This window comes from Oryza sativa, chromosome 5 (genome assembly GCF_034140825.1).
Source record: "Oryza sativa Japonica Group chromosome 5, ASM3414082v1".
Classification (NCBI taxonomy): Eukaryota; Viridiplantae; Streptophyta; class Magnoliopsida; order Poales; family Poaceae; genus Oryza; species Oryza sativa.
The window spans coordinates 13,482,130-13,508,374 of record NC_089039.1 but is presented as its reverse complement, the minus strand read 5'-3'; the positions used below and the strand labels follow the sequence as shown (position 1 = coordinate 13,508,374).

Genomic DNA, 26,245 nt, shown 5'->3' with positions numbered 1-26,245 from the left:
ATATAATATACTAGCACATCATTAGAGACATGTCTGGAATTCTAAAAACTCCTCTCCCGCGTCGCTCCTTACGGGGTGACACGGGCGGTGCTCCATCCCACCGGCTGCCATCCTTCTCCCTTCCCCTCCCTCGCTGCCGCCGGAGCAAGCCTCCAGGAACCACACGGCCGCAAGGACAGCAACGACGGGGCCTCTTCTTCTTCCTCGAGCAAGTGACAGTGGGCAGCCGATGCATGGCGAGCTGCGGGGGCACCACACCGGGGCAGCTTAATGTGAGAGCCGGTGTCCACCACGGTGGTAGTGGGAGTTGCGACAAGATGCGACGATGACGGATGGACAGCGGTTGGATCTGGAGTTTCCTCACCTAGATCTAGCGCTGCAACATGTATCTAGGACCTGTTATCCCTCCCATGGTGATGATGGTGGTTGGGGTGGTGAGGAGATGGCCATGGACTCGACCCAGCAGTGGCCGCAGGCGAGCAAGCACTTGGTCAAAGGAGGGTTTTGGTCCAGGCCTCAGGTCGGGAGAGGTAGCACGGACCGACTAACGATGCGGGCAAGCAAACATGAGGTGATGCTACGAGTTAGTTGCTCTGCTAGGGAAGAAAGGTCGGCGGAGGCCGGCTTAACCTAGGAAGCCTGAGCGGGTGGTAGCCAAGAAGTTGTGGTGAGGTGGCCGTTGGGAAGTTGGGGTGGGCGCCACTTCGAGGAAGCTTCTTGCATTGGGTCTGAGATGGACTTGAGGGTGTTTGCTCAGTGCAGATGTGGTGCAGTTGGTGTAGGCCGCCCCTAGAGACAGTTAGATGGGCCGGATGATGGCGAGGCACTAACACAAGCAGCATCGGTGGTGTTGTGGTTTTGATGCAGTGCCGTTGGAGCTCATGGCCTACGGTGTTACTTGTAGGCTAATCGATCGCTTGGTGGCTCGATCAGTTGGACATGGCGGTCATCAGTACGGTTGGCGGCATGGATGACAGCGAGCTAGTCCTCTTTTGGCCAGCTAGGCTGCCTCCCTCTTCTTGGTGCTCCTTCCCCTCTAATGGCTAGTTTGCTTTCAAACTTCGATCGTGGGAAGCACTGAGGGATGTAAGGGGACTACCGTTAGACTGAGAGGATTTCCATGTGGTGGAGGACAGGTGGTCTATGACACTGATATTGCTTTCACGAGGCTTGTGGCAGCGAGGGATCCCGTGTGGGTTTTCTCTCCCATATGAGAGAGGTGGCGATGCAAGCAGTTCCGATTGAGCAACCATGCATTAATGTGTTGGGGGCGAAAGCGGAGCCGCTTGGCCGATGTGGCAAGCTTGACAACGATAACTCTCAACTATTTTCGTTCTGGCTGTGTGGCAAGGGTTTTTTAGGTGGAGTGGTGCTGATGGCTTCTGTAGAGCAATTGAGTTGTCGTGGAGGCGGAGCTACTGCGCCGGGTGGCAAGCTGAGCAACGATAACCCGCAATACCTTTGTTCTGGCAACACTAGAGGTGTTCGACAAATGTGAGAGCTTTGGGTGAAAGCCATGCTTGGTATATGACCATTGCCGGCAATGTCGACGTTTGTGGACGTCGTTTCCTCCTTGGAGGCATCCCTAGTCTAGTTCTCGATGGGTGTTGGCAACGTCTTTGACATTGTTTTCTTCCTTGGAGGCTTTGCTTAGAAGGTCCTACTTAATAATTAGTGTGCTAGGTGGTTTTGAGACAGTTATTTGTCAAAGGAAGTCAGAGCTTCTTGTCTTGTGATGAGCTTGGTAACGATAATTTGTGTCGGGTCTCAGTAGTGGTGTTGCCACAGGCTCTTTTTTTTCCTGCTTTCCATGTGTGTTTTTGCCGACTATTTAGTTTCATATCCGGTTTTCTTCATAAACTGGGTCGATTCCTTATTCTTCTTAATATAAACTAGGAACACAATGCCCCCGTTCTCAAAAAAAAAAATAGAGACATGTCTAAGTGAATTGCCTTTCCTAGAAAGTAAAAGAAAACTATCTATCTATTATGTACTAAAAGTTCATTAAACTCCCTATAAAAGCTCTCAAGCTGTCACGTAGCTCCCTCAAAACGCTCTCATATTGCCACATGGCACTCTAATAAAATAGAGAAATCTAATCATCGATTTTCATTTAAATCGGTGGAACCATTATTTTACATTGTTAGATCTATCTTCAAAACCAAAACCTCCCACCGGCCCCACCTCCGTGCAGTACGCACATACTACTCCATCTGTCCATTCTCTTTTTTTTTCCCTTTGTTCCTTTCTTTTCTTTTTCCAACACAATTAAAATTGAACTTATCTTTATCGAAAAGAATACCCCCACAAAAGACATCAAACGCGTGTGTGGCACTCTTAAATTAGAGAAACATCCAAACATTGGTTTCCACTAAAATCGATGAACACAATATTTTACGTCGTTATTAGATTTGTATTAATTAAAAGTCCACGAAACTTTCTACAAACACTCGTAAGTCGTCACGTGGCATCCTAGAAATGTTCCTAAGTTGCCACATGCCACTCTAACAAATAACCGTTGATTTTCATTATATTTGATGGACCCATTATTTACAACCACTAGATTTATCTTAAAGAAAAAGTTAACAACCCAAACCTAACCCCACCCAGCCCTGTAGATCGTACGTACGTACTTATATCTCATATACAACCACCTATTATATATGAAAATAATAATAATATACCTCTTATTATTATTATTATTATTATTATTATTATTATTATTATTATTATTATTATTATTATTATTATTATTATTATTATTATTATTATTATTAGTACTACTACTACTATTACTATTATTACTATTATTACTATTACTATTATTATTATTATTATTATTATTATTATTATTATTATAATATACCTCAGATACATTAGATTTATCTTTAGTAACAAACTTAAGATCAATCTGGCGGTACGAGTCCACCCACGCACGTACATGTTTCCATCCATACGCATGATAAGAGTCTGTGTGATTTTTTCCTCGCTCGCCACCCATTTTTTTCCAAGGTAATTAAGTTAATTTCATCGCACTTTCAAAGACTGCATGCACTTGCAAATATAGACATAGATAATATACCTCATACATATTGATCTTGGTATGTTTTTATAAATAAATAAAGAATCTTCAATAGCTGTAAATTTTAAATTATATATTCAATTTATGATCTGTTTGAACCATTGTATTTTTTAATTAAATCAATAGTTTAATATCTATACCAACTATATTTAATTGCTTATAAAATTATTATATTTTGGACCCACATCCATACCAAAAAAAAATCCTAAAAGTTATCATTAAAAATCAAAATATCCACCTTATTTTTTTAATAAAATCAAAATAACCTATAAACCATTAACCTTAACTTTAATTATAGCATCAATGGACCTATTGACTCATAACCAACTTAATTATATCTCTCAACGTTTATGTGGATGCTATTTACTTAATCCCAATGCCTTGATAAAAGATATGATCTTTTTTTAAGGATAAATGAACGATCTTATGCTGTGTTCGGCGCTGAAGGTTGGGAAACCTTAATCCCTTGGAAGTTGGACATTAACTTATAGCCCAAAATACCTATATCACGTTGCTCAAATCCAACTAATACACCAAGAAAAGAAGAAGGAGAGATGGTGTCTACAGAGCTGTCCTTATGGATATTTTACTAATAAAAATTGATTTTAGATACTTATTATCCTTATTAAATTATCTAATCACTAGAACAAAGGAACATAATGTCCATGGAGTGAACAAATTGGAGGGCTGGCTGGTGCATCCCGGTGTGCATGCATGGGTATATAATATTTTTTCTCAGATGAAAAAAGGGGCATGAGATAGTTACATGTATTATGCATATACATGCAGGGCACTTTTTTTTCTTCTAAGTATGGTGATGCGAGCATGTTGCCGGAGGCACGAATTAACATGTCCACCGTCCGTGGTGAGGAAAGACGAATAATTTGGTTAGTTTGACTCTGCACAATATGTTAGATCATCTACATATCCAATGGTTAGAAATAATGGTCTAAAATTGAGGGTCATATATTTTGTTTAATAAATTAATTATCAATTTTTCAATATAAATCAGTAGAGCCATTAATTATATATTGTTGTGTATGTAATGTCTTTTATAACTTAAGTTTTCTCTCTTTTCCTATGAAACTCATAATTTCCTATGAAGAATTATCCATAGCTATGACCAATCGATGTTTGCCATCAAATAATAAATTAATTATCATTTTTTATAAAAAATGGGTAGAGCCATTAATTATATATGGTTGTATATGTAATGTCTTTTATAACTTATGTTTTCTCTCTTTCCCTATGGAACCTCAAGAGTCATATGTCTTAGGTACCATTTTTTATACCGTAAGTTATCAACCCTAATCTCTAATAGGTAATTTTATAATTCGTCATGCAATTCTAATGAAGAAAATTCATGAAAAAAAACACAATTTTGAAACGTTGCAGATATTATTTCGCTGCTATACCACCTTTATAGGTTTTTCAAATCTACCTTCCTAGTTTGTATAAAAGGCCATCTCTAGAAGCACTCATTTAGGGACAATTTTAGATGGGCACTGACGCACTGAAGTAGAGACAAGCATCATAACTAACCTACTCTGTTATTCTTATATTCTTGTTCTTATTCTTATGATATATTGGTAACTTTAAACTCTCTCTATCCTATAGGACATGATTCTCTACAGCAATGGATCATAATTTGGTACTGTGAACTTGAAATTATTTAGTATCACATTTTAACCTCAAAACAATGCAATATATTATGCTGAGTTTCAGGATATATTATGATGGTGAAAATCCATTTTGGCCAAGTGCATTTCTCAAACATACAGATAGATCTCTTTGATGATCAAAACGAACCAAACTCGATATGCAACTATTTTGTATGAAATCGTTGAAAGAGCATGTCACTGGAAACGACTACAGTTGTGGAATTGTGGTCACCAAGTTGATGCATGTTTATTTGGGAGGGTGTTTTGAGTAGCTACAACTACCCTAAAATAACAATCTGAATCCTCTCTTTAGATTGTGAAACCCGATAGTTCTAGGATCCAGTAATGAGCTAATAGCTAGAGGCTAGGGAACCTAGAGCTTCAACATATTACCACTAGTTGGATGCTTGTTTATAGCGGCTTCTTGTAATCTCCAGCTCCCTAACATAGCCTAGCAAAGTCAATGATAAACGTAAAAAGGCCATGATTGTTTGAGAAATGAAAAGTCAAAGTGTTTGTCCAGATGAAAAAAAATCCTGGCCGCCAGAATTTTTCGAGTAATATTAAGGCTGAGTTCTTTCCCCAACTTTCCCAACTCACATCCCTCGTGCTCCACGCACACACTTTTTAAACTGATAAAGGGTATTTTTTTGCAAAAAAAAAATCTAAAAAGTTGCTTTAAAAAATAATATTAATCCCCTTTTCAAGTTTTTTACCTAATACTTAATTAATCATGCATTAAACAGATGCTTTGTTTTATGTGTTCCCAACCCATGCTAACGAACGCAGCCTATGAGGAGAACATAATGTATGCAGCATGTCCAAACATGATAACAATGTAAACAATAGAAAGGTAGGGAAAACATGTGAAATGCCTTTAATGCGTCATATTTTATATGAAATTTGCATCAGTTTACAATACTTCAGTTTCTAAAAGAAAATGAAAATCCAATAGGTGGAATGCATATTTCTTTTCTTTGTTACAAAGACAACATAACTAAAAGCAACATAAATGAAAGAAAAAAAGACTATTTAAAACACAAGGAACAGATGACAACCATTTTATAAAAAAAACATTTAGACTTTTGCAAAACTAGTATTCAAAACTGATGAAGATGCAAATTAAGTTAGCACACGTAAAATGAGAAAGATATTGACACATGAATAATTAAATTTTAATTATTACAAACTTGATAAATTGATATATTTGATATTTTAAAGTAATTTCTATATAGAAAGTTTTTACACAAAATACACCATTTAGTAGTTTCAAAAACGTGCTAACGAAACTAAGATAAAATCTGAATCTTTATCAGAAAAGAACAGCGCAAACCATGTAGACTTCGAAAGGTACACCATGGAACAACAATACTCTCTAAAATATTAATATACCTTCTTCGAGCAATAGAGGAATACTACGAAAATGCTCTCTATCGGTCGACCGGGGAGAGGTGGGAAAATCAGTCGCTCCCCCTCCCCCCACGCGCGCACCATGCTGGACCCACCTACTTGTCCCTCCCCTTGTTCCATAAAAGATGTTTCACCTAGTGTACTTATAATGTTTCACTATGTATAGATCAAATGTTGCAGTGAACTGAAACATTCTTTCGCTATTTGCTGAAATATTGTTTTTATATAAGGTGAAACAACACCCGATTAAACAAGTGAAACATTTTTAATCTACTTAGTGAAACAATTCCGATATACCTGGTGGAACATCGTGCAACATTTTAAAAAAATTCAATAGTAAGCTAAAAAAATTTTCGTCGGAATATATTCATGTGTGGTCTTGTTTTAAAGATTTAGTTGCAACGAATTTTAATGGTGCAATCGGATTATGATTTGGATAAGTAATTTAAGAGAAAAATCAGTTTAAAATAGTTTTGCATGTAAATCGGGCGCTGATGTCGTGCTGCCATCAGCGCTCGATTTTTCTCTAAACCGATCGGGCGTCCGACCCATGGACTCATCCGGAATACTTTGATATAATAACGTGATTTTGAGGGATTTTCGTAGGTATTGAACTAACTCTTACAAAATTCCTGATTTCTTTCCCTATAAAATGAGCCAAATTCTCCAAATGCGATAAGTATTTTTTTAATTGGAATCCTATATGCGTTACTTCCCTCCAAGGAGCACAAACTCCACCAGCAGCCAGCCTGACCAGATTTTCTCCAGCTAGGAGTAGAAAAGAATGAAAGATACAGCTACAATAGACTAGTACTACTACCACCAGTATACATCCCCCATTCTCGTTGGTAGTAAAACACATGTGGTCATTAAAAGAAGCTAGGGAGAAACAGCAGGTGAGGTGAGCCATAAGAAAAAAAAAACTAATAAAAAAAGATGGCGTCGTGTGACACCCAAAATCCACACACACAAAACCCTTTCACACAAATAAAAATAAAATAAAACAAAATAATAGAAAAAAAGAATAAACTATAGATAGATAAGTATAGAGGAGGAGTAAATAAATACTTTTCTCCACTACCTCCCTTCCCTTTGGCCTTTCGGGACCTCAACAGAGACGCACCTCGGTCTCTCTCCTCCTCCACCCAAAGCTCCCACCTTTCCCTTCCTCCTCCCTCCTGCGCTCGCCTCCTCGCCCAATTCCGTCCCCAATTCGGCGCTCTCCCGCGGCGCGATCCGTCGAATCTGCCCGGATTCGGTGTCGATTCCACGCGGCCGCCGGGGGAGCCCCCCTCCCGCCGATTTGTTTCGGAGCTTTTCTTCTTCTTCGGATTCTTCCTTCCCCAATCCTTTGGTTCTTGTTCTTTGGTCTCTCCTTCGAAATTCGATCCCTCGCCGGCAGCTTAGCCGGCGCGGCGCGGCGCGGCGGCGATCCATCTCCCGCGGTTTCGATTTGGGTTTATTTGGGCGGTGGGGAGAAATCCGTGGTTCGGTGCGTTTGGTATGAGCTGAAAAGGTCGTCCTTTTTTTTTTTGGGTTTTTTCCCCCTGATCTGCGCGTGTTCTCTTCTCCTGGCTCGATTGCGTGTTGTAGATTTTGTGTTTTTGTTCTTGCGTTTAAATCAGGGGGGAAAATTCCTACTCTGTAAACATTTCAGCCCGATTTTCTGTTCATTTCCACGTTTGATTTGGTGCAGGAAAAGCTAGAATTTTTACCCTTCTTTTTTCCGAATAATATTTCTCTGATTTCTACCTGCGTAGATCTCGTTTTCCTCTTTGGTTTTGGGTCTAAGGCCTGCACCGATTCGATCAAGGAATAAAAAAAAAGCCATTGATTTCCCATTTCCGAACCTTTTATTTACCTCAACAAACTCCATTTCTTGCTGTTCCTACGCCCAATTCGTCCTGATCTGGTTGTCCAAGCTTGGGATTCGCCTCCACTTCCCTTGATTTGTTCGTCCGCGTTAAATCCGATGGCGCAGGAGAGCTGTGATCTCAACAAGGACGAGGCTGAGATCTTGAAGCCATCATCATCATCCTCACCTTCTCCTTCCCCAACCACAGCCTCCCCATCGCCACCAACAGCACAAATGACAGAACCACCGCCTCCGCAATCGACACCACCAACACCACCGGCAGCAGCAGCAGCGGCATCGGCAGCAGCAGCTCCTCAATTCTCAGCCAAGAACTGCGAAGGTATTCTCATAGAGGTTTCCAAGAAGAGGAAACTAGCCGAAGCCACCGCCACCGATGCTAATGCCGTGGTCGTGGCGGCGGTAGCCGAGCCATTATCTCCGGTGCTGTTTGTTAACCGGTGCAACGTGTGCCGCAAGAGGGTCGGTTTGACCGGATTCCGGTGCCGCTGCGGGGAGCTCTTCTGTCCTCGCCACCGGCATTCCGAGACCCATGAGTGCTCCTTCGATTATAAAACCGCGGGCAGGGAGGAGATTGCCCGCGCGAATCCTGTGATCAGGGCTGCCAAGATCATTAAGATCTGAGGTATAAACACTTCTGTGGTGGAGTCATATTAAGATCTGAGGTATAAACCCATGATCATACATCATTATTTGTAATTTTTTGTTATGATTCCCTGCTTGCTTAGTTCCTATAAGATGTAAAATGCCATACACTCAAGGTAGCATTTTGTTTGGCAGATAAGAATTGTCATTTTAACAGTTATACATCGTGATGTGATGCTTGTTTCCAATGTATAGTATTTCTAAATGATATATTTCTTTAAGTTGCAAATTGATTTACTTATTTGCATTCCAAACTGTGAGATTATTTGACTCAGCTGGATTAACTTCTGAGATTATTTTCTTGTTGCTGGTTCCTGTCTCATCATTTGCACAATGCTGCATTTCATTTTTCCTAGTTCCTAGGTTGTTCTTGGCATTTGCACATCCTTGTTTCATGTATATATATTTTTTCCATTTCTCCATAGTTTCTGTAGATGTTATACATTAATTGACCTCAACTATTTCCATTCATTGAAACCTTGTAGGTTGTATGATCTATGAACTATATGGAAGACTAATCCTGGAGATGCTGCAAGTGAATCATGCTGTAACTACATGAGCTATTCAAGAGCATGATATCTGCATGTTTGTGAAGTAATTCCCATACAGCCGAGGCCATAGTAGGATAGCAGTCTACATCAAGCGAAAAATCTATGGGTCGGCTGATGTGGGAGAAAGCTTCACTCTTGTTCATCGTCCGCCTTCGATGCACACCATAGCTCCTTCTCAAGCTACCACGCACACGGATGATAGCAAGTGTACTGTCCAGTCATAATTTTATTGGATCCAACAATTTATTGTAGTATATTGTAATCTTTCTTTTTTAAGTCTTGTTCGGTTTCGTTCAACACAATTGTGTGTTACTGAAAACATGTGTGATGTTTGGAATTTCAGTTCAAGGTGGAGATAATCACCTCCTACCCTGTTGCTATTGCGATCTGTCTGGCTGACCGATAATTAGTCTGTCATGCCACAAATTACATGATGTTCCTATCAACGATTGAGAAACCTCTAGTTTGCTCATGCTGCAATTTATAAATGCCAACCTTATGGTCATTTTTTTAAAAAAAGAAAATTTATAGGAAATGAACACTTCACCTATGTAAGGTTCATATGTGTGGCAATTTGGTTATGCAGCCCTCTAAAGTTATGGCCGTTAAAGAAACAGTTTGCTCTTCTATGCTTTCAGTCTTCAAGTATGAAGAAATAAAATGAGAAAAATCATAATAATATGCTTGTTTATCACCTGATACATCAAATCTTCGGTACCCAGTTACATGGCAGAGAATTTCCCCAATACAACATTTTGCACTCAAATACTCTGACTAACTGGAGCTTCCTTTAGAAGCATCAAAGAAAAGATAAAAGAATACATCGCAAAATTACATTACAGCAAATTGCATGAATATGCTGACCTACCACACATGTTTATTCCAATACTATGATTCTATAATCCTATTTCCTAGTCATTCCCGAGATAATTCTCAGCTCAGCTCCTCGTTGCTGAGGGCATGATATGGGCCATTTCCTAAAAGACAAACATAATTATCCGCGTTAACAAAATCTCTCCTTGTTGGATTTTTTTCTGTTTCCTCTATATTCTGTAGTCCATAGTTACTTTCATGTTTGAGCATGTGGCTCGTTAGGTCTAATAGTGGGAGAAGTTTTTTTGGAATTGTGACGGGTTCAAGGACCCGAAAAAAACATAAGTTTGTTTCTGATTTAACCAAAGAACATCAACTTGATTTTATTGTTTTATCTGAGACGGTTAAGAAGGAATTTTCTACATCTGCTCTGAATAATCTTTGTGTTAGTAAAGATTTTTTGTGGCACTGTAAATCTCCTAGAGGCAGATCTGGTGGTCTTCTTTTAGGAATTAATCTTCTAAATTTTGACATTGGTTTGATTGATGAGGGGGATTTTTATATCAAATTTCATTTACGAAATAAGGCTGATAATTTTAAATGGGCTTTAGTTTTGGTGTATGGGCCTGCACAGAATGAGCTTAAAGATCAATTCCTTGAAGAATTAGTTAACATGTGCAGTCATGAGACTATACCAATTCTTATTGGTGGTGATTTTAATATTCTTCGTAGTCCTAATGATAAGAGTAATAACAATTATGATGATAGATGGCCCTTTTTGTTTAATGCTGTTATTGATGGGTTGTGCCTTAGGGAGATACAGTTGTCTGGTAGGAACTTTACTTGGGCAAATAATCTAGCAAACCCAACCTATGAGAAATTGGATAGAGTGTTAGTATCAACGGAATGGGAGCAAAAGTATCCTTTATCTTCTGTTGTTGCTCTAAACAGAGATTTATCAGATCACGTTCCTTTGCTTCTAAATACAAAATCTTCCTCTTTTAGTGACGCTCAACATTGTTTTCAGTTTGAACTTGGTTGGCTGTTACGTGATGGTTTTGTGGATATGGTAAAGGAGGTTTGGTCTGGGTTGATGAAGGCAATACTCCTATGGAGCGTTGGCAGGCAAAAATTCGCCGCTTAAGACAACATCTTAGGGGCTGGGCTAAACACACTAGTGGTTTATGCAAAAAAGAGAAAAAGCAGATCTTAAATAAGTTGGATGCGCTAGATAAAAAGGCTGAGACTGTTGTTTTGTCTCAAGAGGAGGTTGATCTTAGATGGTTTTTAAGGAATAGGTTATCTGCGATCTTAAGGGAAGAAGAAATTAAATGGTATCAGCGGGCTAAGACTAAGGATATTATGGACGGTGACTCTAATACAAAGTATTTTCATTTAATGGCAAATGGAAAACACAGGAAAACTAGAATTTATCAATTACAGGATGGTGATCAATTAATAAGAGGTGATGCCAATTTAAAGTCGCATATTACCACTTATTATAAAGGTCTTTTTGGCCCTCCTAATGAATCTGATCTTCAGTTTGATGATAATTATATTGCTGGCATTCCTCAAGTTTCACATTTGGAGAATGAAGCTTTAACTAAGGAATTTTCTGAAAATGAGATTAAGGAGGCTATTTTCCAAATGGAACATAACAAAACTCCAGGTCCAGATGGATTTCCTGCTGAGTTTTACCAAGTGTTCTGGAATGTAATTAAATTTGACTTTTTACAACTTTTTAAGGATTTTCATTCTGGGAGTTTGCCTTTATATTCACTTAACTTTGGTACTATTATTCTTTTGCCTAAGTGTGCTGAGGCCATGAAGATTCAACAGTATAGACCTATATGCCTACTTAATGTCAGCTTTAAGATTTTTACCAAAGTTGCTACAAATAGATTAATGGATTTTGCTCAAAAGGTAATTAGTCCTACTCAAACAGCGTTCATTCCTGGGAGGAATATTATGGAAGGAGTGGTTATTTTACATGAGACTTTGCATGAATTACATCGCAAAGATAAAAGTGGTGTAATTTTTAAGATCGATTTTGAGAAAGCTTATGACAAAGTTAAATGGTCTTTTCTACAACAAACTTTGAGAATGAAAGGCTTTTCTCCTAGATGGTGTGAGTGGATAGCATCTTTTGTTCAAGGTGGGCATGTTGGTATAAAAGTTAATGATCAAATTGGTAATTGTTTTCAAACTTTCAAAGGTCTTAGGAAAGGGGACCCTTTATCTCCTATTCTTTTTAATATAGTAGCTGACATGCTCACTTTATTGATTAAGAGGGCTAAAGAGGCTGGTCTTTTGAATGGGGTAATTCCGCATCTTGTTGATGATGGTTTGTCCATTTTGCAATACGCAGACGATACAATCATCTTTTTGGAGCACGACTTACAACAGGCAAAGAATTTGAAACTGATTTTATCGGTCTTTGAAAAGCTATCTGGCCTAAAAATAAATTTTCACAAGAGTGAATTATTTTGTTTTGGTCAGGCTAAGGAGTGTTATGAGCAATATTCGGACATTTTTGGTTGTAAGTTAGGTGCTTTCCCTTTTAAATACCTTGGAATTCCGATGCATTTTAGAAAGCTTTCTAATAAAGATTGGAAACTTATTGAAGAGAGAATAGAGAAAAAGCTTAGTAGTTGGAAAGGCAAGCATTTATCGGTTGGGGGTAGATTGGTGTTGATTAATTCAGTTCTTTCAAGTTTAGCCATGTTTATGATATCTTTTTTGAGGTGCCGAAAGGGGTTCTTCATAAAATTGATTTTTATAGATCGCGATTCTTTTGGCAAGGAGATGATCATAAGAAAAAATACAGGCTCACTAGGTGGGATGTTGTCTGTCAACCCAAGGACCAGGGGGGTCTTGGGATTCATAATCTGGAGGTACAAAATAAATGTCTTTTAAGTAAATGGTTGTTTAAGTTAATTAATGAGGAAGGGATTTGGCATGACTTATTGAAGAGGAAATATCTTTATAATAAGTCTATAACCCAAGTTGACAAGAAACAAGGTGATTCCCATTTTTGGTCTGGTCTTATGAATGTCAAAAGTACCTTCTTAAATATGGGTTCTTGGATTGTCAATAATGGGGAACAAATTAGATTTTGGGAGGACAAGTGGCTAGGTAACTGGGCTTTTAAGGACAAGTATCCATCTTTGTACGCAATTGTTCGTAGGAAAACATCTTCTATTGCTACTGTAATGGGTTCTGTTCCACTTAATGTTTCTTTCAGAAGAGCTTTAGTTGGTCAGAATCTTGATTGTTGGCATGAGTTATGTTCCTCTATAGTACATATTCAATTGAATGATTCGTCTGATACTTTTAGATGGAATTTCCATCAGAATGGGTTGTTCTCGGTGAGGTCTATGTACCTAGCTTTAATTAATAATGGTTATATTGACAGGAATAAGTGCATTTGGAAGCTTAAGATGCCACTTAAGATTAAAATTTTTATGTGGTACTTGCTTAAAGGGGTTGTGTTAACTAAGGATAACTTGGCAAGGCGTAATTGGAATGGTAGCTTGAGGTGTTCGTTTTGTTTGAAGAATGAGTCTATTCAACATCTCTTTTTCGATTGTCATTTGGCGAAGTTTCTGTGGAGAGCAGTTCAGTTTTCTTTTGGATTTAATCTTCCAGTTAGCGTATCTCATATTTTTGATGGGTGGCTTTTGGGAGTTGATAAGAAAATGAGTAAACTGATACTTGTTGGAGCTTCTGCCATTTATTGGGCAATATGGCTGAGTAGGAACAATATAGTTTTTGACAAATCACCATCATTTTCCTATATGCAGGTCATTTTCAGAGCAACCCATTGGCTTCGGTTTTGGGCACAACTATAAAGGTGTGAAGATGATGAAGAGTTTCTGAAAGTTGCATGTCGGAAGCTGGAGACTACGGTTATGCAACTTTTTGCCAATTATGGGTGGAGATTTACAAATAGACTTGAATAATTGTAATCTCCTTTGTTAGACTGGATTCTTTATTGTTGCTTGCGGTGTGTTCTATTCAATTAGATCTACACTATGTTCGTCAAACGCTTCTATGTAATAATTGGCTGTAGCTCTTTTAAGTAAAGGCCGGGATATTTATTTATTCCATTATCTAAAAAAAGATGATGCTGCACCCTGGCATTTTGGATGAACAGCAGCCTCCTCCTCATCAGGTAGCTTTCCCTCAACATCAGTGGCCTCAGCAACTTGCCCACTTCTGCCATCGTCGCTGTTCGAATCGCTGCATCGACATGTCAGCATTAGTGAACAGAAAGAACAGCTGTGATGGTCTAATTTAGAAGATGGATTTTTTTAGATAGTGGAATTTATTCCTGCCTTTATTTTTCAGTCGCTCATTATAAAGTTTGCAGGACGAATAACCGCTAATTACAAAATTACAGCTTGATTAAAAACATGTAATTAATGTTCCAATGATTAACGTCAAACTTCAGAATGGTGTCTTGCAACTAATAAAGCTAGAGTATTGAGTTTTTTCATGGAGAAGGATAACAGAAAGTAAAACAGGTGAGTACCCTGAGTAAATAACCAGCCCAATTGCAACTACACCGAATGCCACATAGTACATCCAGTCGACCTGGAAAGCGAAAGTGCATTCAATTGCTGGTTACATGTAAGACAATAAACTGCAGTATGCTTTATGCAGAATTGCAGATTGAGGGCCCGATGATCAGACCTTTTCATGGTAGGCAAACACACGGATGAGAATAGCCCACATGTCTGAGGCTAGCAATGAAAGGTTTAGCATTGTTGAACCACTGATCTGCACAAGTTAATATAGATATGAGAAACTTAAAGAGCAAAAACCATGTGCTTAATGTGGCAGTGCCATTTCGTAGTACAACAATATCCCTTTTGTCGGTTTTCTTTTTTTTTTCCATTTTTAAGGAGATGGACAAGGAACAGTAGGTAAACTTGGGATGTAAGAACTGAGAAATCATGACTAAGGAAATTAGTAGATACACACTTGCACAAAGGAAACATTGTTTGCTAATATACCTTCAGTAAAATTGGAACTAGAGAGTAAAACATGAACATTGCGACTGCAAACCCAATAAATGGTACCACCTGACAAGTGGTAAGAAAGTAATATTAGATGTGTTTGGTGTAAAAAAAACGGATACCAATGTCACAATGAGGGGATTTTTAGAAGGAAAATAAAAGAGGAGGACAGAGGAGGACTTACAGCACCAACACTCCATTGTATAGATTTTTTCTCGTTGTGTTCAAATATGCTTCTGAATAAGCAAATAAAGAAAAAAAACAGCTTATGAACTGTTTGAATGAATAAGAACATGTTGCAGGAGGTAAAAAGGCCACAATACGATTTTAACAAAATAGCAAAAAACTCTTCTGTAAACAAGAGAAGTCTACTAAACTGCCTAAAGCACTTTGGTCCGTCTGTTAATCCCCTTAAGTACGGGTATTCACCCTCAAAGGTATGAAAGTTGTTTGAAATAACCACTTGGAATGGTTTTGTAGTGATTTTGCTGTGTACAAGATGACACGGCAAGCACAATAGGGCAAAATTACCCAACCCAACCCAACCCAACCACTCCTTTTCTCTCTCCAATCAGCAGGCCCAAGAATCACTTTATAAGCACTAATGTGCTTCTTTTCCAACCGTCCCAATAATTAAAATGTTATTTAACCGAATACATCGGCATGTCACAGTGTCCATGTAAGCCAACCATTTATAAAACCACTATTTGCACTTATTTGAACTGGTTTTCATATTTTAGAGGGTAGAATACCTAGTTTCATACTTGAGGGGTTGCAGGACAACCATAACATTTTAGGGGGTTAACTTTGATTTTTTCCTTAAACATTCTAGAGTAAATTTCACATTGGGCTAGGTTTTTTTTACCCAAGTTTTACATTGGACCAGGTCCCACTCAAGTTTTTCACTTAACACCACATGTTTTTACATTTGATTGCACTTTGGACTAGGATTGGCGATTTGGGGTGCTTTGCTGGCTTTGGCCCATTCATGCAAGCAAGCAATACTTTGATTCTCTTCTCCAACACCGGAGGTCTTGCCCAGTCGGAGTTGCCGCAAGCAAAAATGGAGTTTCTGCAAGATTCAGGGTCCTGCCGTGCGGGTGCAAAGCTTGGGAGGTGTTCTTCGTGCATCATGACCAAGAGCGAGTGCGTGCAGGGAGAAAAGAACAGCTCCGGCCAGACCAGCCTCCGAGAGCAAGGTCATTGAGGTGGTGAGAGAAAATTGATCTCCCATTGACGGGGATGTGATAGAAATAGCAAGGTTGTGTAGAGATCAGCGGCGACGGCTGAGTCGCAGACGGTAGCTCGTGCCTCCTTCCTCATGGATGGGCTGGCCCAAATAATAGACCCCACCCAAAGTGAAATCAAGTGTAGAAATATGTGGTGTTAAGTGAAAAGGAAAAAGTATAAATTACCCCCCCTCCCCGGGGAACTATCGCGGTCGTCTGAATTATCTCCCTGAACCACAAAACCGGACATTTTTCACCTGAACTATACAAACCGAACGAATTACCCCCCTCGACCCAATCCGCGGTGGTTTTGGTCTACGTGGCGTACGCGTGGCAGTCCAGTCAGCATTCTATATTTAAAAAATATGGGGCCTACATGTCATACGCTCTTCTCTCTCACTCTCCTCACTCTTCTCACTCTTCTTCTCTCTCTCACGGTCGAGCACTCGGGCAGGCGGGGCAGCGGCTGAGGGCGGCGGCCTCGGCGCGGAGGCGGCGGCGGCGAGCGGCGGCGCGCGCGGCTGGCGGCGAGCGGCAGTGCGCGGGGGCGAACGGTCGGTGGGCGGCGGTGGCGGAGGTGGGGATGATGGAGACGGCGGCGCCCCCGTCTCTCTCTTCCCCTCTCTCTCTCATGGGCGGCGGCGCGAGCGGTAGCGGCGGGCGCGACTGGTGGAGGGCGACGGCGGACGGCTGGACGGCGCGCGGGGGCGGGCGGACGGCGCCTCCCAATCCACCTCTATCGTCACCGCCCCTTCTCCTCCTCGCCGGAGAAGCTCGCCTCGGATCCCTCCTCCTCCTCGTCATCGTTGTCGGTGCTCGGCCCCCGCACACCGCCGCTCGCCGCCAGCCGCGCCGGCCACCGCTCGCCGCCGCCGCCTCCGCGCCGAGGCCACTGCCCTCAGCCGCTGCCCCCGCCCTTCCCGACCATGAGAGAGAGAGGAAGAGTGAGAAGAGTGAGGAGAGTGAGAGAGAGAAGAGAGAGAAGAGCGTATGACATGTAGGCCCCACAATTTTTTATATATATAGAATGCTGACTGGACTGCCACATGTACGTCACGTAGACCAAAACCACCGCAGATTGGGTCGAGGGGAGTAATTCGTCCGGTTTGTATAGTTCGGGATGAAAAATGTCCGGTTTTGTGGTTCAGGGGGTAATTCATACGACCGCGATAGTTCGAGGGGTAATTCGTACTTTTTACTAAGTGAAAACTTTAAGTTAGATATGGTCCAATGTGAAACTTAGGTAAGAAAAAGTAGTCCAATGTGGAATTTACTCAAAATTCTATTATAATAAGAGAAACAAAAATGGTTAAACACGGTTAAAACAAAGGAGCATTTTACATCTGACAAGCATTCTAGATGGATTTTTTTAGATAGTGGAATTTATTCCTGACAATGTGGTGCCTTTATTTGTTCCTCGTAGCGGTCGGACAAGCCATCGGAGGAAGCCGAAGAGGACCGGGACGGGAACGGGAACCGCCGGCTGTGGCTGCAGCGACGTTGTTGTTGTCCCCCTGGTCGGACGCCGCGGCGGCGGCGGCGGCGGGGAGAAGCCGCAGCGGCGGCATTGCTTGGTGGCCGCGGAGTGGTCCCCGTCGCCCCTCGGCATGTTGACGCCGGCGCTAGCCATCACCATCACCAATCATGTCATGCGAGCAGCAGCAGAAGCAGCATCCACCATGGGAAGAGAGATGCGTTGGAGGAGGCGAGAGGAAGAAGAAGAGGTGGCCGTGTGGCTAAGGCCCAAACACAAGGGCCCATGAGCATAACCAGTTCCTTCCGTTACATTAAACCCTAGACGCTCCTCCTCTCCTGCCCGCGCGCAGTTCTGCTGCTTGCTGCTCCGGCGCTGGCCCTCTCTTCTCCCTTCTCCGACCTTGCGCCTCCCTCAGGTTCCCCGCTTGTTGATCTGCCTCATCTTCTTCCTATTTGATCGAAAGCCAATTTGCTTATCTGTGAATTTATTTCGCTAGCCTTTTCTGATGCCATCTTTGGCTCTTGGATTTGAAGGCTGAAGATCGATTACATCGCAGGACAGGACGCGCAATCGACTTTGCAGGTACTCTTCCTTCCTTCCTCACAATTGTCTCCTGGATCTTGGTATGTACTACTGCTTAAATCGCCTCTCGACAAACGGATCCCCTCGTTTCCTTCTGCTCTGCAAATAATCCACCCGCTTTTTTTTTAATTATTTCCCTAGCTTTGAAGATATTTTAAGTATGTCTCCGTCGACGATTGATTTCTCGCGGCGGTTTCTTAATCTGATCGTGGGCAACCGCACCCCTGGTGTCAAATCGCTATGGTGCTTCGACCTGATGCGCCAGCAGCTGTTCTATCCGGCAACACCTCCACCGCCACACAAGGTTGAGGAATTCTGGCAAAAGTTTAGACCGCCGGGCACAATGATGGACAGCATGGGGCTTCCCTTCTCCTGCTTCACCTTCCGAGCTTCAGCTCTCAACGTCAACGGCCAATCGAGGATGGACTGTTTCCCGCTTGCTGGCGGCGAGGTGATTTGCATGGATCAGTCTGGCCGCGCGTTCCTCGTCGACGCTGATGCGTGCCAGGTAGGAACCATGCCCAGTCTTCACAAGCCCAAGTCGATGCCCTTGGCCGTCTTCGTCCCCAATGCCAAGGCTGACAATGACTATGACCATGATGGCTATGGCAGCAGCCTCTTTGTCATGGAGAGGATTCCCAAACCGGAGTTGGGCTTCAACAGCGATCAGTTTGAGGCCTTCATATACCGCAAGCCTACAATATCCAACTACACAAAGGCCTGGCACTGCCATCAACTCCCACCCCCGCCTTTTGTCCGTGAACCCAAGCACTGGCACAGCTGCAGCAACCCAGAGATCAGCTCCTACGCTGTGCTTGGCGGTGGCTCACACATTTGCTTATCTGTCAATGGCATCGGCACCTACTGCCTGGAGACAGCAAGCCACACATGGAGCCAAGTTGGCAAGTGGACACTGCCGTTCCATGGCAGGATTGATTATGTGCCTGAGTTCAACCTCTGGTTTGGCCTCTCTGCTGAGGCCCGTCGCTTGGCTGCGGCTGACCTCTCTGCCATGGACTCCTAGCCACAGCTAGTGGGCCCTTGGAAGGAACTCAACCTGCCAGAGGAATGGAGGGAATGCAAGGATCCTCAACTTGTTAACCTTGGCTCAGGCAGGTTCTGCATCGCTAGGTTCTTCCGCAGCAACAGTGACTTTGGGGATGAACAAATTACCGTGTTTACAGGTGTGGAGGTAGTGCCACACGTCGGCGATGCCAATGGCTATGCAAATAAGGGCAGCAATGGGAAAGTGCAACTCCAAATGATCCCTCACTGATCAAAATGTCACATATCTAATGCTACTACCATCGATGTTGTGTTCTGACTAATATTAGTGCTGGCATCCTTTTTTATTTGTTTATATTTTATCTGAATAAGAGATGACTTAGAATATTGTTGTAAGAGATGGTCTCCCTATGATCTCTATTTACTAGTAGTGCGGTATTGTATCCTGCAATGGTAGATTCTAAAATTAACTGAATTTAGTCCCCTTTCCTAAGCTCAACGAGTGGCCAGGAGGGCTGAGGTAGAAGAACCCGACTGAAGGGGTATATTGGTCAACCCAAGTGAAAAAATGGTGGAAATCCAGTGAATTGGCAAATATGGCAAAGAAAAGGTTTGGTATCGCCTAGGGATGGCCTTTTAACGAATCCAATCCGTGGAATGGCATTTGAGCGAAACCCTCTTTTGGTAGTGGCAGAATGTCCAATTTCTCGTTTCGTTCAACACAATTGTGTGTTACTGAAAACATGTGTGATGTTTGGAATTTCAGTTCAAGGTGTTGATAATCACCTCCTACCCTGTTGCTATTGTGACCTGTCTGGCTGACAGATAATTAATCTGTCATGCCACAAATTACATGATGTTCCTGTCAACGATTGAGAAACCCCTAAGTTGCTGATATGCTGCAATTTATAAATGCCAACCTTATGGTCAATTTTTTTAAAAAAGAAAATTTATAGGAAATGAACACTTCCCCTATGTAAGGTTCGTATGTGTGGCAATTTGGTTATGCAGCCCTCTAAAGTTATGGCTGTTAAAGAAACAGTTTGCTCATCTATGCTTTCAGTCTTCAAGTATGAAAAAATAAAATGAGAAAAATCATAATAATATGCTTGTTTATCACCTGATACATCAAATCTTCGGTACCCAGTTACATGGCAGAGAATTTCCCCAATACAACATTTTGCACTCAAATACTTTCTGGCTAACTGGAACTTCCTTTAGAAGCACCAAAGAGAAGACAAGAATACATTGCAAAATTACATTACAGCAAATTGCATGAATATGCTGACCTACCACACATGTTTATTCCAATACTATGATTCTATAATCCTAATTTCTAGTCATTCCCGAGATAACTCTCAGCTCAGCTCCTCGTTGCTGAGGGCATGATAGGGGCCATTTCCTTCAACACAAACATAATTATCCGCGTTAACAAAATCTCTCCTTGTTCGATTTTCTTTTTTGTTTCCACTATGTTCTGTAGTCCATAGTTACTTTCATGTTTGAGCATGTGGCTCGTTAGGTCTAATAGTGGGAGGAGTTTTACCATCATCGAATTTTCGGATGCCAGATGATGCTGCACCCTGGCATTTTGGATGAACAGCAGCCTCCTCCTCATCAGGTAGCTTTCCCTCAACATCAGTGGCCTCAGCAACTTGCCCCCTTCTGCCATCGTCGCTGTTGGAATCGCTGCATCAACATGTCAGCATTAGTGAACAGAAAGAACAGCTGTGATAGTGTAATTTGGAAGATGGATTTTTTTACATAGTGGAATTTATTCCTGCCTTATTTTTCAGTCGCTCATTATAAAGTTTGCAGGACGAATAACCGCTAATTACAAAATTACAGCTTGATTAAAAACATATAATTAATGTTCCAATGATTAACGTCAAACTTCAGAATGCCTTGTGTCTTGCAACTAATAAAGCTAGAGTATTGAGTTTTTTCATGGAGAAGGACAACAGAAAGTAAAACAGGTGAGTACCCTGAGTAAATAACCAGCCCAATTGCAACTGCACCGAATGCCACATAGTACATCCAGTCGACCTGGAAAGCGAAAGCGCATTCAATTGCTGGTTACATGTAAGACAATAAACTGCAGTATGCTTGATGCAGAATTGCAGATTGAGGGCCCGATGATCAGACCTTTTCATGGTAGGCAAACAAACGGATGAGAATAGCCCACATGTCTGAGGTTAGCAATGAAAGGTTTAGCATTGTTGAACCACTGATCTGCACAAGTTAATATAGATATGAGAAACTTAAAGAGCAAAAACCATGTGCTTAATGTGGCAGTGCCATTTCGTAGTACAACAATATCCCTTTTGTCGGGTTTTCCTTTTTTCCATTTTTAAGGAGATGGGCAAGGAACAGTAAGTGAACTTGGGATGTAAGAACTGAGAAGTCATGAATAAGGAAATTAGTAGGTACACACTTGCACAAAGGAAACATTGTTTGCTGATATACCTTCAGTAAAATTGGAACTAGAGAGTAAAACATGAACATTGCGACTGCAAACCCAATAAACGGTACCACCTGAGAAGTGGCAAGAAAGTAATATTAGGTGTGTTTGGTGTCACAAAAACAGATAAAGCCAATGTCACAATGAGGGGATTTTTAGAAGGAAAATAAAAGAGGGAGGACTTACAGCACCAACACTCCATTGTATAGATTTTATCTCATTGCGTTCAAATATGCTTCTGCATAAGCAAATAAAGAAAAAAAAAGCTCACAAACTTTTTGAATGAATAAAAACACGTTGCGGGAGGTAAAAAGGCTACAGTACAATTTTAACAAACTAGCAACAAACTCTTCTGGAAACAAGAGAATTCTAAAGAACTGCCTAAAGCACATTGGTTCGCCTACTTAATCCCCTTAAGTATGGGTATTCACCCCTCAAAGGTTTTAAAACTGGTTGAAATAACCACTTGGAATGGTTTTGTAGTGATTTTACTGTGTACAAGATGACGTGGCAGGCACAATAGGGCATATTACTCAAGCCAACCCAACCGCTCTTTTTCTCTCTCCAATCAGCAGGCCCAAGAATCACTTATAAGCACTAATGTGCTTCTTTTCCAAACGTCCCAAGAATTAAAAAATATTTAGCTGAATACATCACCATGTCACAGTGTCCACGTAAGCCAACCACTTATAAAACCACTACCGGCAGTTATTTGAACTGGTTTTCATATTTTTGAGGGTAGAATACTTAGTTTCATACTTGAGGGGTTAAGCAGGACAACCACAACATTTTAGGGGGTTAACTTTGATATTTGCTTAAAAATTCTATGATAATAAGCTTATGAAACAAAAAATGTTTAAACATGGTTAAAACAAAGGATCATTTTACATCTGACAAGCACTGATGATAGCTCCAAATAGTCCCAGCATCCCCATCAACTCAACTCGATCACCGACTTTCACAAGGAACTCCTGAAATGCAAAAGATAAATATATTGAGGGATTTGGTCTCTTAGTGAAGCTAGTTTTACACCTTACACCACAAAGCTTGCACTTATTAAGCCCGAAGGATGAGAAACATATGGAAACAGGTGATACGTGAGAGTCATTTTCACCATTTCTTTGGATTAGTCTTTTTTGACAATAAAGAAGTGAAATATGAATAGCTTTTGGCACAGACTATTAACAAAGTTTTTTTAATATGTATTAAAAATAATATCTCAAAATAATGTGTTTCCTGTGCAGTTGAGATCAATGCTTTACCTCACTAACGTTACTGATGGCATAAAGAGTAGCACCAGCAATTACAAGTATATCACCTTTAACTGGGCTTGTACCCCCTGCATAGAACAACATGACCATGAACATTTCAGTTGTACTTCATTTAGGATTTAACTGGTCATAAAGATGACTTCCAAAATTCCACGCAAAACTTAAATTATTCTCCACATATTCGTCAAGCATGACTGGAGTACTGTATTTTTTTAAAAAAAAATCCATTAATCTAGCAACATATTAAACTGTGGAATAGTCTTTACTCCTTACTTCAGAAAACAGACTAGTTATTTTTGCTAATGTGAACTCAAGGTTCATTTTGTTACCATAATTATAAATGGTCTGCAATACAAAAGGTTTTATTGCACTTTTTTGTGGTAAGTGAAGAAGAAATGAAACAACAAAGACATATATAAATACTAATCACCGAACTATTACCTGCCCTATCACCTGCATGGACATCAGAAAATACAACTAGCACAAGTCCTGAGACACAAATCGCCACACCACTATATTTTCTGAATCTGTAGTTGGTCTTCAAAAACATCCATGTAAGGAATATCACAGCAGGAATAGCCCAGCAATCAAGAAGCATAACGCTTGTCAGAGATGTGTACTGGTAAGCCTTGACAACTAGAAAAGAATAGAGGGAGTTAGTATAACATTGTAACACCATCTGTCTATTCAGTAGACAGGAAGGACTGTCTTGTTATTTCAGCATAGATGACCAGGAACTTTTGGTCAACACGCTGCTGAATTATCCAACAAATAACCAACAAAGTATTGCACATACCTAGATAATTTGCCTCTACATCGACCAAGGCTAGTACTAAGTAGTAGTACCATTTCATCTGCAAGAGTTAGTTCATGCATAAATCAGTTCCACAGTAGAATACAAATTGAAATACTACAGCATCAGTAGGAAATTATATAAAGTTATGGATATTACGTTCCACAAAATATATGTAATTGCTTATTTAAAATTTTGAGAACAGTTTATGTACAAATAGATGTATTTTTCAAAAGGAAGCAAACTGTTGTTACAAGTGAATAGAGCAGTAACACTAAGGCACTAGGCACGTGTGCTTTTGAAGTTATAAACGCTAATTTAACTAAATAACAATAACCCCCTCCGTTTTAAAATGTTTTTAAATGCATGATGCTGTTGGCTTTTGAACATTACGTTTAACCAATTTTCTTATTCAAAACTTTAGTACCTTATCTTATCTTATCCTTCTTATATAGTGAAAGCAGCAAGCTTTCTTGCACGAGGATGTGCCACATCATCAGAAATATTTTAGCCGTCGGATAAAGAGTTCGGATAAATAATGGTCATTGGATTGAAAGAGTGCATGTATTAAAAAAAATCACAAATGGGCTAAACATATGGAAATTTACGGAGGTTTTTGGTATCTATTGCCCTAGCTAAGTATAGATACTTTGTAAACAAATTAACTTATATCAAAACCTTATTAAGAGCTAAGGTAAATTAATAGACCATATATAAAAGTTCTTAAACAGGATCAAAAGTCGCGCTTTGGCTAGTAAATATGAAAAAAAATATAAGTAGTATCTTCAATGACAAAACAAGTCACAACAAAATAAATAATATTTACATAGTTTATTTTTTCCAATAAGACGAGTGATCAAACATAAAATCCAAAATCCAACAGCATCATATATTTTAAAACAGAGGTACTGCTGAACCAAAATAAGTAGTATCTAAAATGACAAAACAAGTCACAACAAAATAAATGATATTTACATAGTTTATTTTTTCCAATAAGACGAATGGTCAAACATCATATCCAAATGCCAACAGCATCATATATTTTAAAACAGAGGTACTGCTGAACCAAATGAACTTGAATTCTTGATGCCCAAACATAGATATGCCTCTGGTTCACTATATACGGCACTCACGATGGGTAGCTTTTTGGTAAGGCCATTGACCAAGTTTCACTCAAACATTTTGCCAACCCAACATTTCTTTAATTGCCATACTCCAAAGATTCGGCGATTAAACCTAAAAATTGTGAAATTGATATGAAAATGCAAAGATTGCTGAACCTGCAAAGACTTCCTTCTGTATAGCAGTATGCTCCCGTACACGACCCCAAGCAGCACGTAGTTGAGCAGCGACTGTGACGTTGGCACATTGATACCTGCAAGTGTAAACAAGTAGCACCACCGTTACATTGAGAATTGTGTTAATTAATTTCTCTGGGCGATAACACGGCAAGAAAGCTTGCGAACGGCACGCAAGATCAGCCTGTACATTGACTGATTGACAGCAGAAGAGAGCAGTTCCAACAAGCAAGTGATTAAGGAAAACTACAACCACCAAAATAGCAGAAAAAGGGAGAAGAAACATTGCGTGATCGAATAAAAATTTAAAGAAATGGCCAAGGAAATGACTGCTCAATCTCCACAAAAATCCACCAAAAAAAAACAGAGAGAGAAGAAATTGAACTGCAGTGAAGTAGTCTGAAAAGGATCAGAAGAAGAACACACGCCTCTAGAAAAAGAAAGAAGCAGAGAATCGGAAAAGAAAAGGAAAACAATAGAGCAGATAGAAGAAGATGAATCGCGGAAAGAATCAGAGCAAAGAAAGAAACAGCGATTGGGGGGCAAGGCAACGGGGCGGACCTCGGCGGGAGAGCTCGGAGGAGGCGAAGCCGGTGGCGGTGACGAGGAGGGAGACGAGTTGGCCCAGCCCCAGCCCGACCAGGGTCTTCCGGGACCGCCACCACCCGCCGCCAACCGACCGCGCCATTGCTCCGCCGCCGCCGCCGCCGCCGCCGCGAGCAGAGCAGGCGAGGAAGAGGAGGGAGAGTGGGGGCGTGGACTCGTCTGGTTCGGTTACAATTTGTAGCCAGCGGTGAATTGCAGTAACATCCCTATTGTTTTCCGATATTTTTCACTCTGATTCAGGGGTTGTTGTGTAACTTTGTTTTTTTTTTAAGTAAATTGCATCGGCGGTACACCAACTTATCAGGTGGGTGTAATCTAGTACATAAACTTGTAAAACGCTCGTTTTGGTGCACGAACTTGTTTGGTGCGTGCGAACAAGATTAAAATCGCATTGCAAGGTTAATCTTATTAATTCTGTTGTTGATTTAAACTCTATGTAAACATTAGTCTAAGAAGGATAAACATAT

General features: G+C 40.7%; 3 protein-coding genes across 5 annotated transcripts; 2 read left to right on the top strand and 1 right to left on the bottom strand.

The window, feature by feature from the left end:
• Positions 1–7,247: 7,247 nt before the first annotated feature.
• On the top strand, positions 7,248–9,676 carry LOC4338345 (zinc finger AN1 domain-containing stress-associated protein 15-like). Of its 2 annotated transcripts, none has more exons than NM_001420314.1 (2): positions 7,248–8,651; positions 9,157–9,676. In NM_001420314.1, the coding sequence occupies exon 1, from the start codon at positions 8,126–8,128 to the stop codon at positions 8,648–8,650; it is 525 nt and encodes a 174-aa protein (NP_001407243.1). In that variant the 5' UTR covers positions 7,248–8,125; the 3' UTR covers position 8,651; positions 9,157–9,676. The 2 variants fall into 2 exon arrangements, with proteins under 2 accessions (NP_001407243.1, NP_001407241.1); NM_001420312.1 differs by having other exon boundaries at positions 7,248–8,691.
• Positions 9,677–18,103: 8,427 nt separating this feature from the next.
• Positions 18,104–19,800, top strand: LOC4338344 (uncharacterized). Its single transcript, XM_066310820.1, has 3 exons — positions 18,104–18,177; positions 18,296–18,385; positions 18,486–19,800. Exon 3 carries the CDS (start codon positions 18,505–18,507, stop codon positions 19,366–19,368), a length of 864 nt encoding a protein of 287 aa, XP_066166917.1. The 5' UTR covers positions 18,104–18,177; positions 18,296–18,385; positions 18,486–18,504; the 3' UTR covers positions 19,369–19,800.
• Positions 19,801–20,420: 620 nt separating this feature from the next.
• Positions 20,421–25,974, bottom strand: LOC4338343 (uncharacterized). 2 transcript variants are annotated; one of them, XM_015784045.3, is made up of 12 exons: positions 25,734–25,974; positions 25,155–25,249; positions 23,878–23,935; positions 23,523–23,717; positions 23,073–23,149; positions 22,699–22,781; positions 21,997–22,048; positions 21,816–21,884; positions 21,495–21,581; positions 21,334–21,395; positions 20,896–21,038; positions 20,421–20,751 (listed from the first exon to the last, which is right to left on the bottom strand). In XM_015784045.3, the coding sequence occupies exons 1-12, from the start codon at positions 25,858–25,860 to the stop codon at positions 20,708–20,710; spliced, it is 1,092 nt and encodes a 363-aa protein (XP_015639531.1). In that variant the 5' UTR covers positions 25,861–25,974; the 3' UTR covers positions 20,421–20,707. The 2 variants fall into 2 exon arrangements, with proteins under 2 accessions (XP_015639531.1, XP_015639530.1); XM_015784044.3 differs by having other exon boundaries at positions 20,421–21,038.
• Between the last annotated feature and the right edge of the window lie 271 nt (positions 25,975–26,245).

What these genes read in the sequence shown, in the direction of transcription:
- LOC4338343 (XM_015784044.3), bottom strand. Translation starts at nt 25,860, where the DNA reads ATGGCGCGGTCGGTTGGCGGCGGGTGGTGGCGGTCCCGGAAGACCCTG. An exon ending in ATCATCAGTGCTTGTCAGAT is followed by an intron (nt 22,049 to 22,698) that starts GTAAAATGATCC and finishes TTGCTTATGCAG; the next exon opens with AAGCATATTTGAACGCAATG. An exon ending in TACAATGGAGTGTTGGTGCT is followed by an intron (nt 21,885 to 21,996) that starts GTAAGTCCTCCC and finishes GCCACTTCTCAG; the next exon opens with GTGGTACCGTTTATTGGGTT.
- LOC4338344 (XM_066310820.1), top strand. Translation starts at nt 18,505, where the DNA reads ATGTCTCCGTCGACGATTGATTTCTCGCGGCGGTTTCTTAATCTGATC.
- LOC4338345 (NM_001420314.1), top strand. Translation starts at nt 8,126, where the DNA reads ATGGCGCAGGAGAGCTGTGATCTCAACAAGGACGAGGCTGAGATCTTG.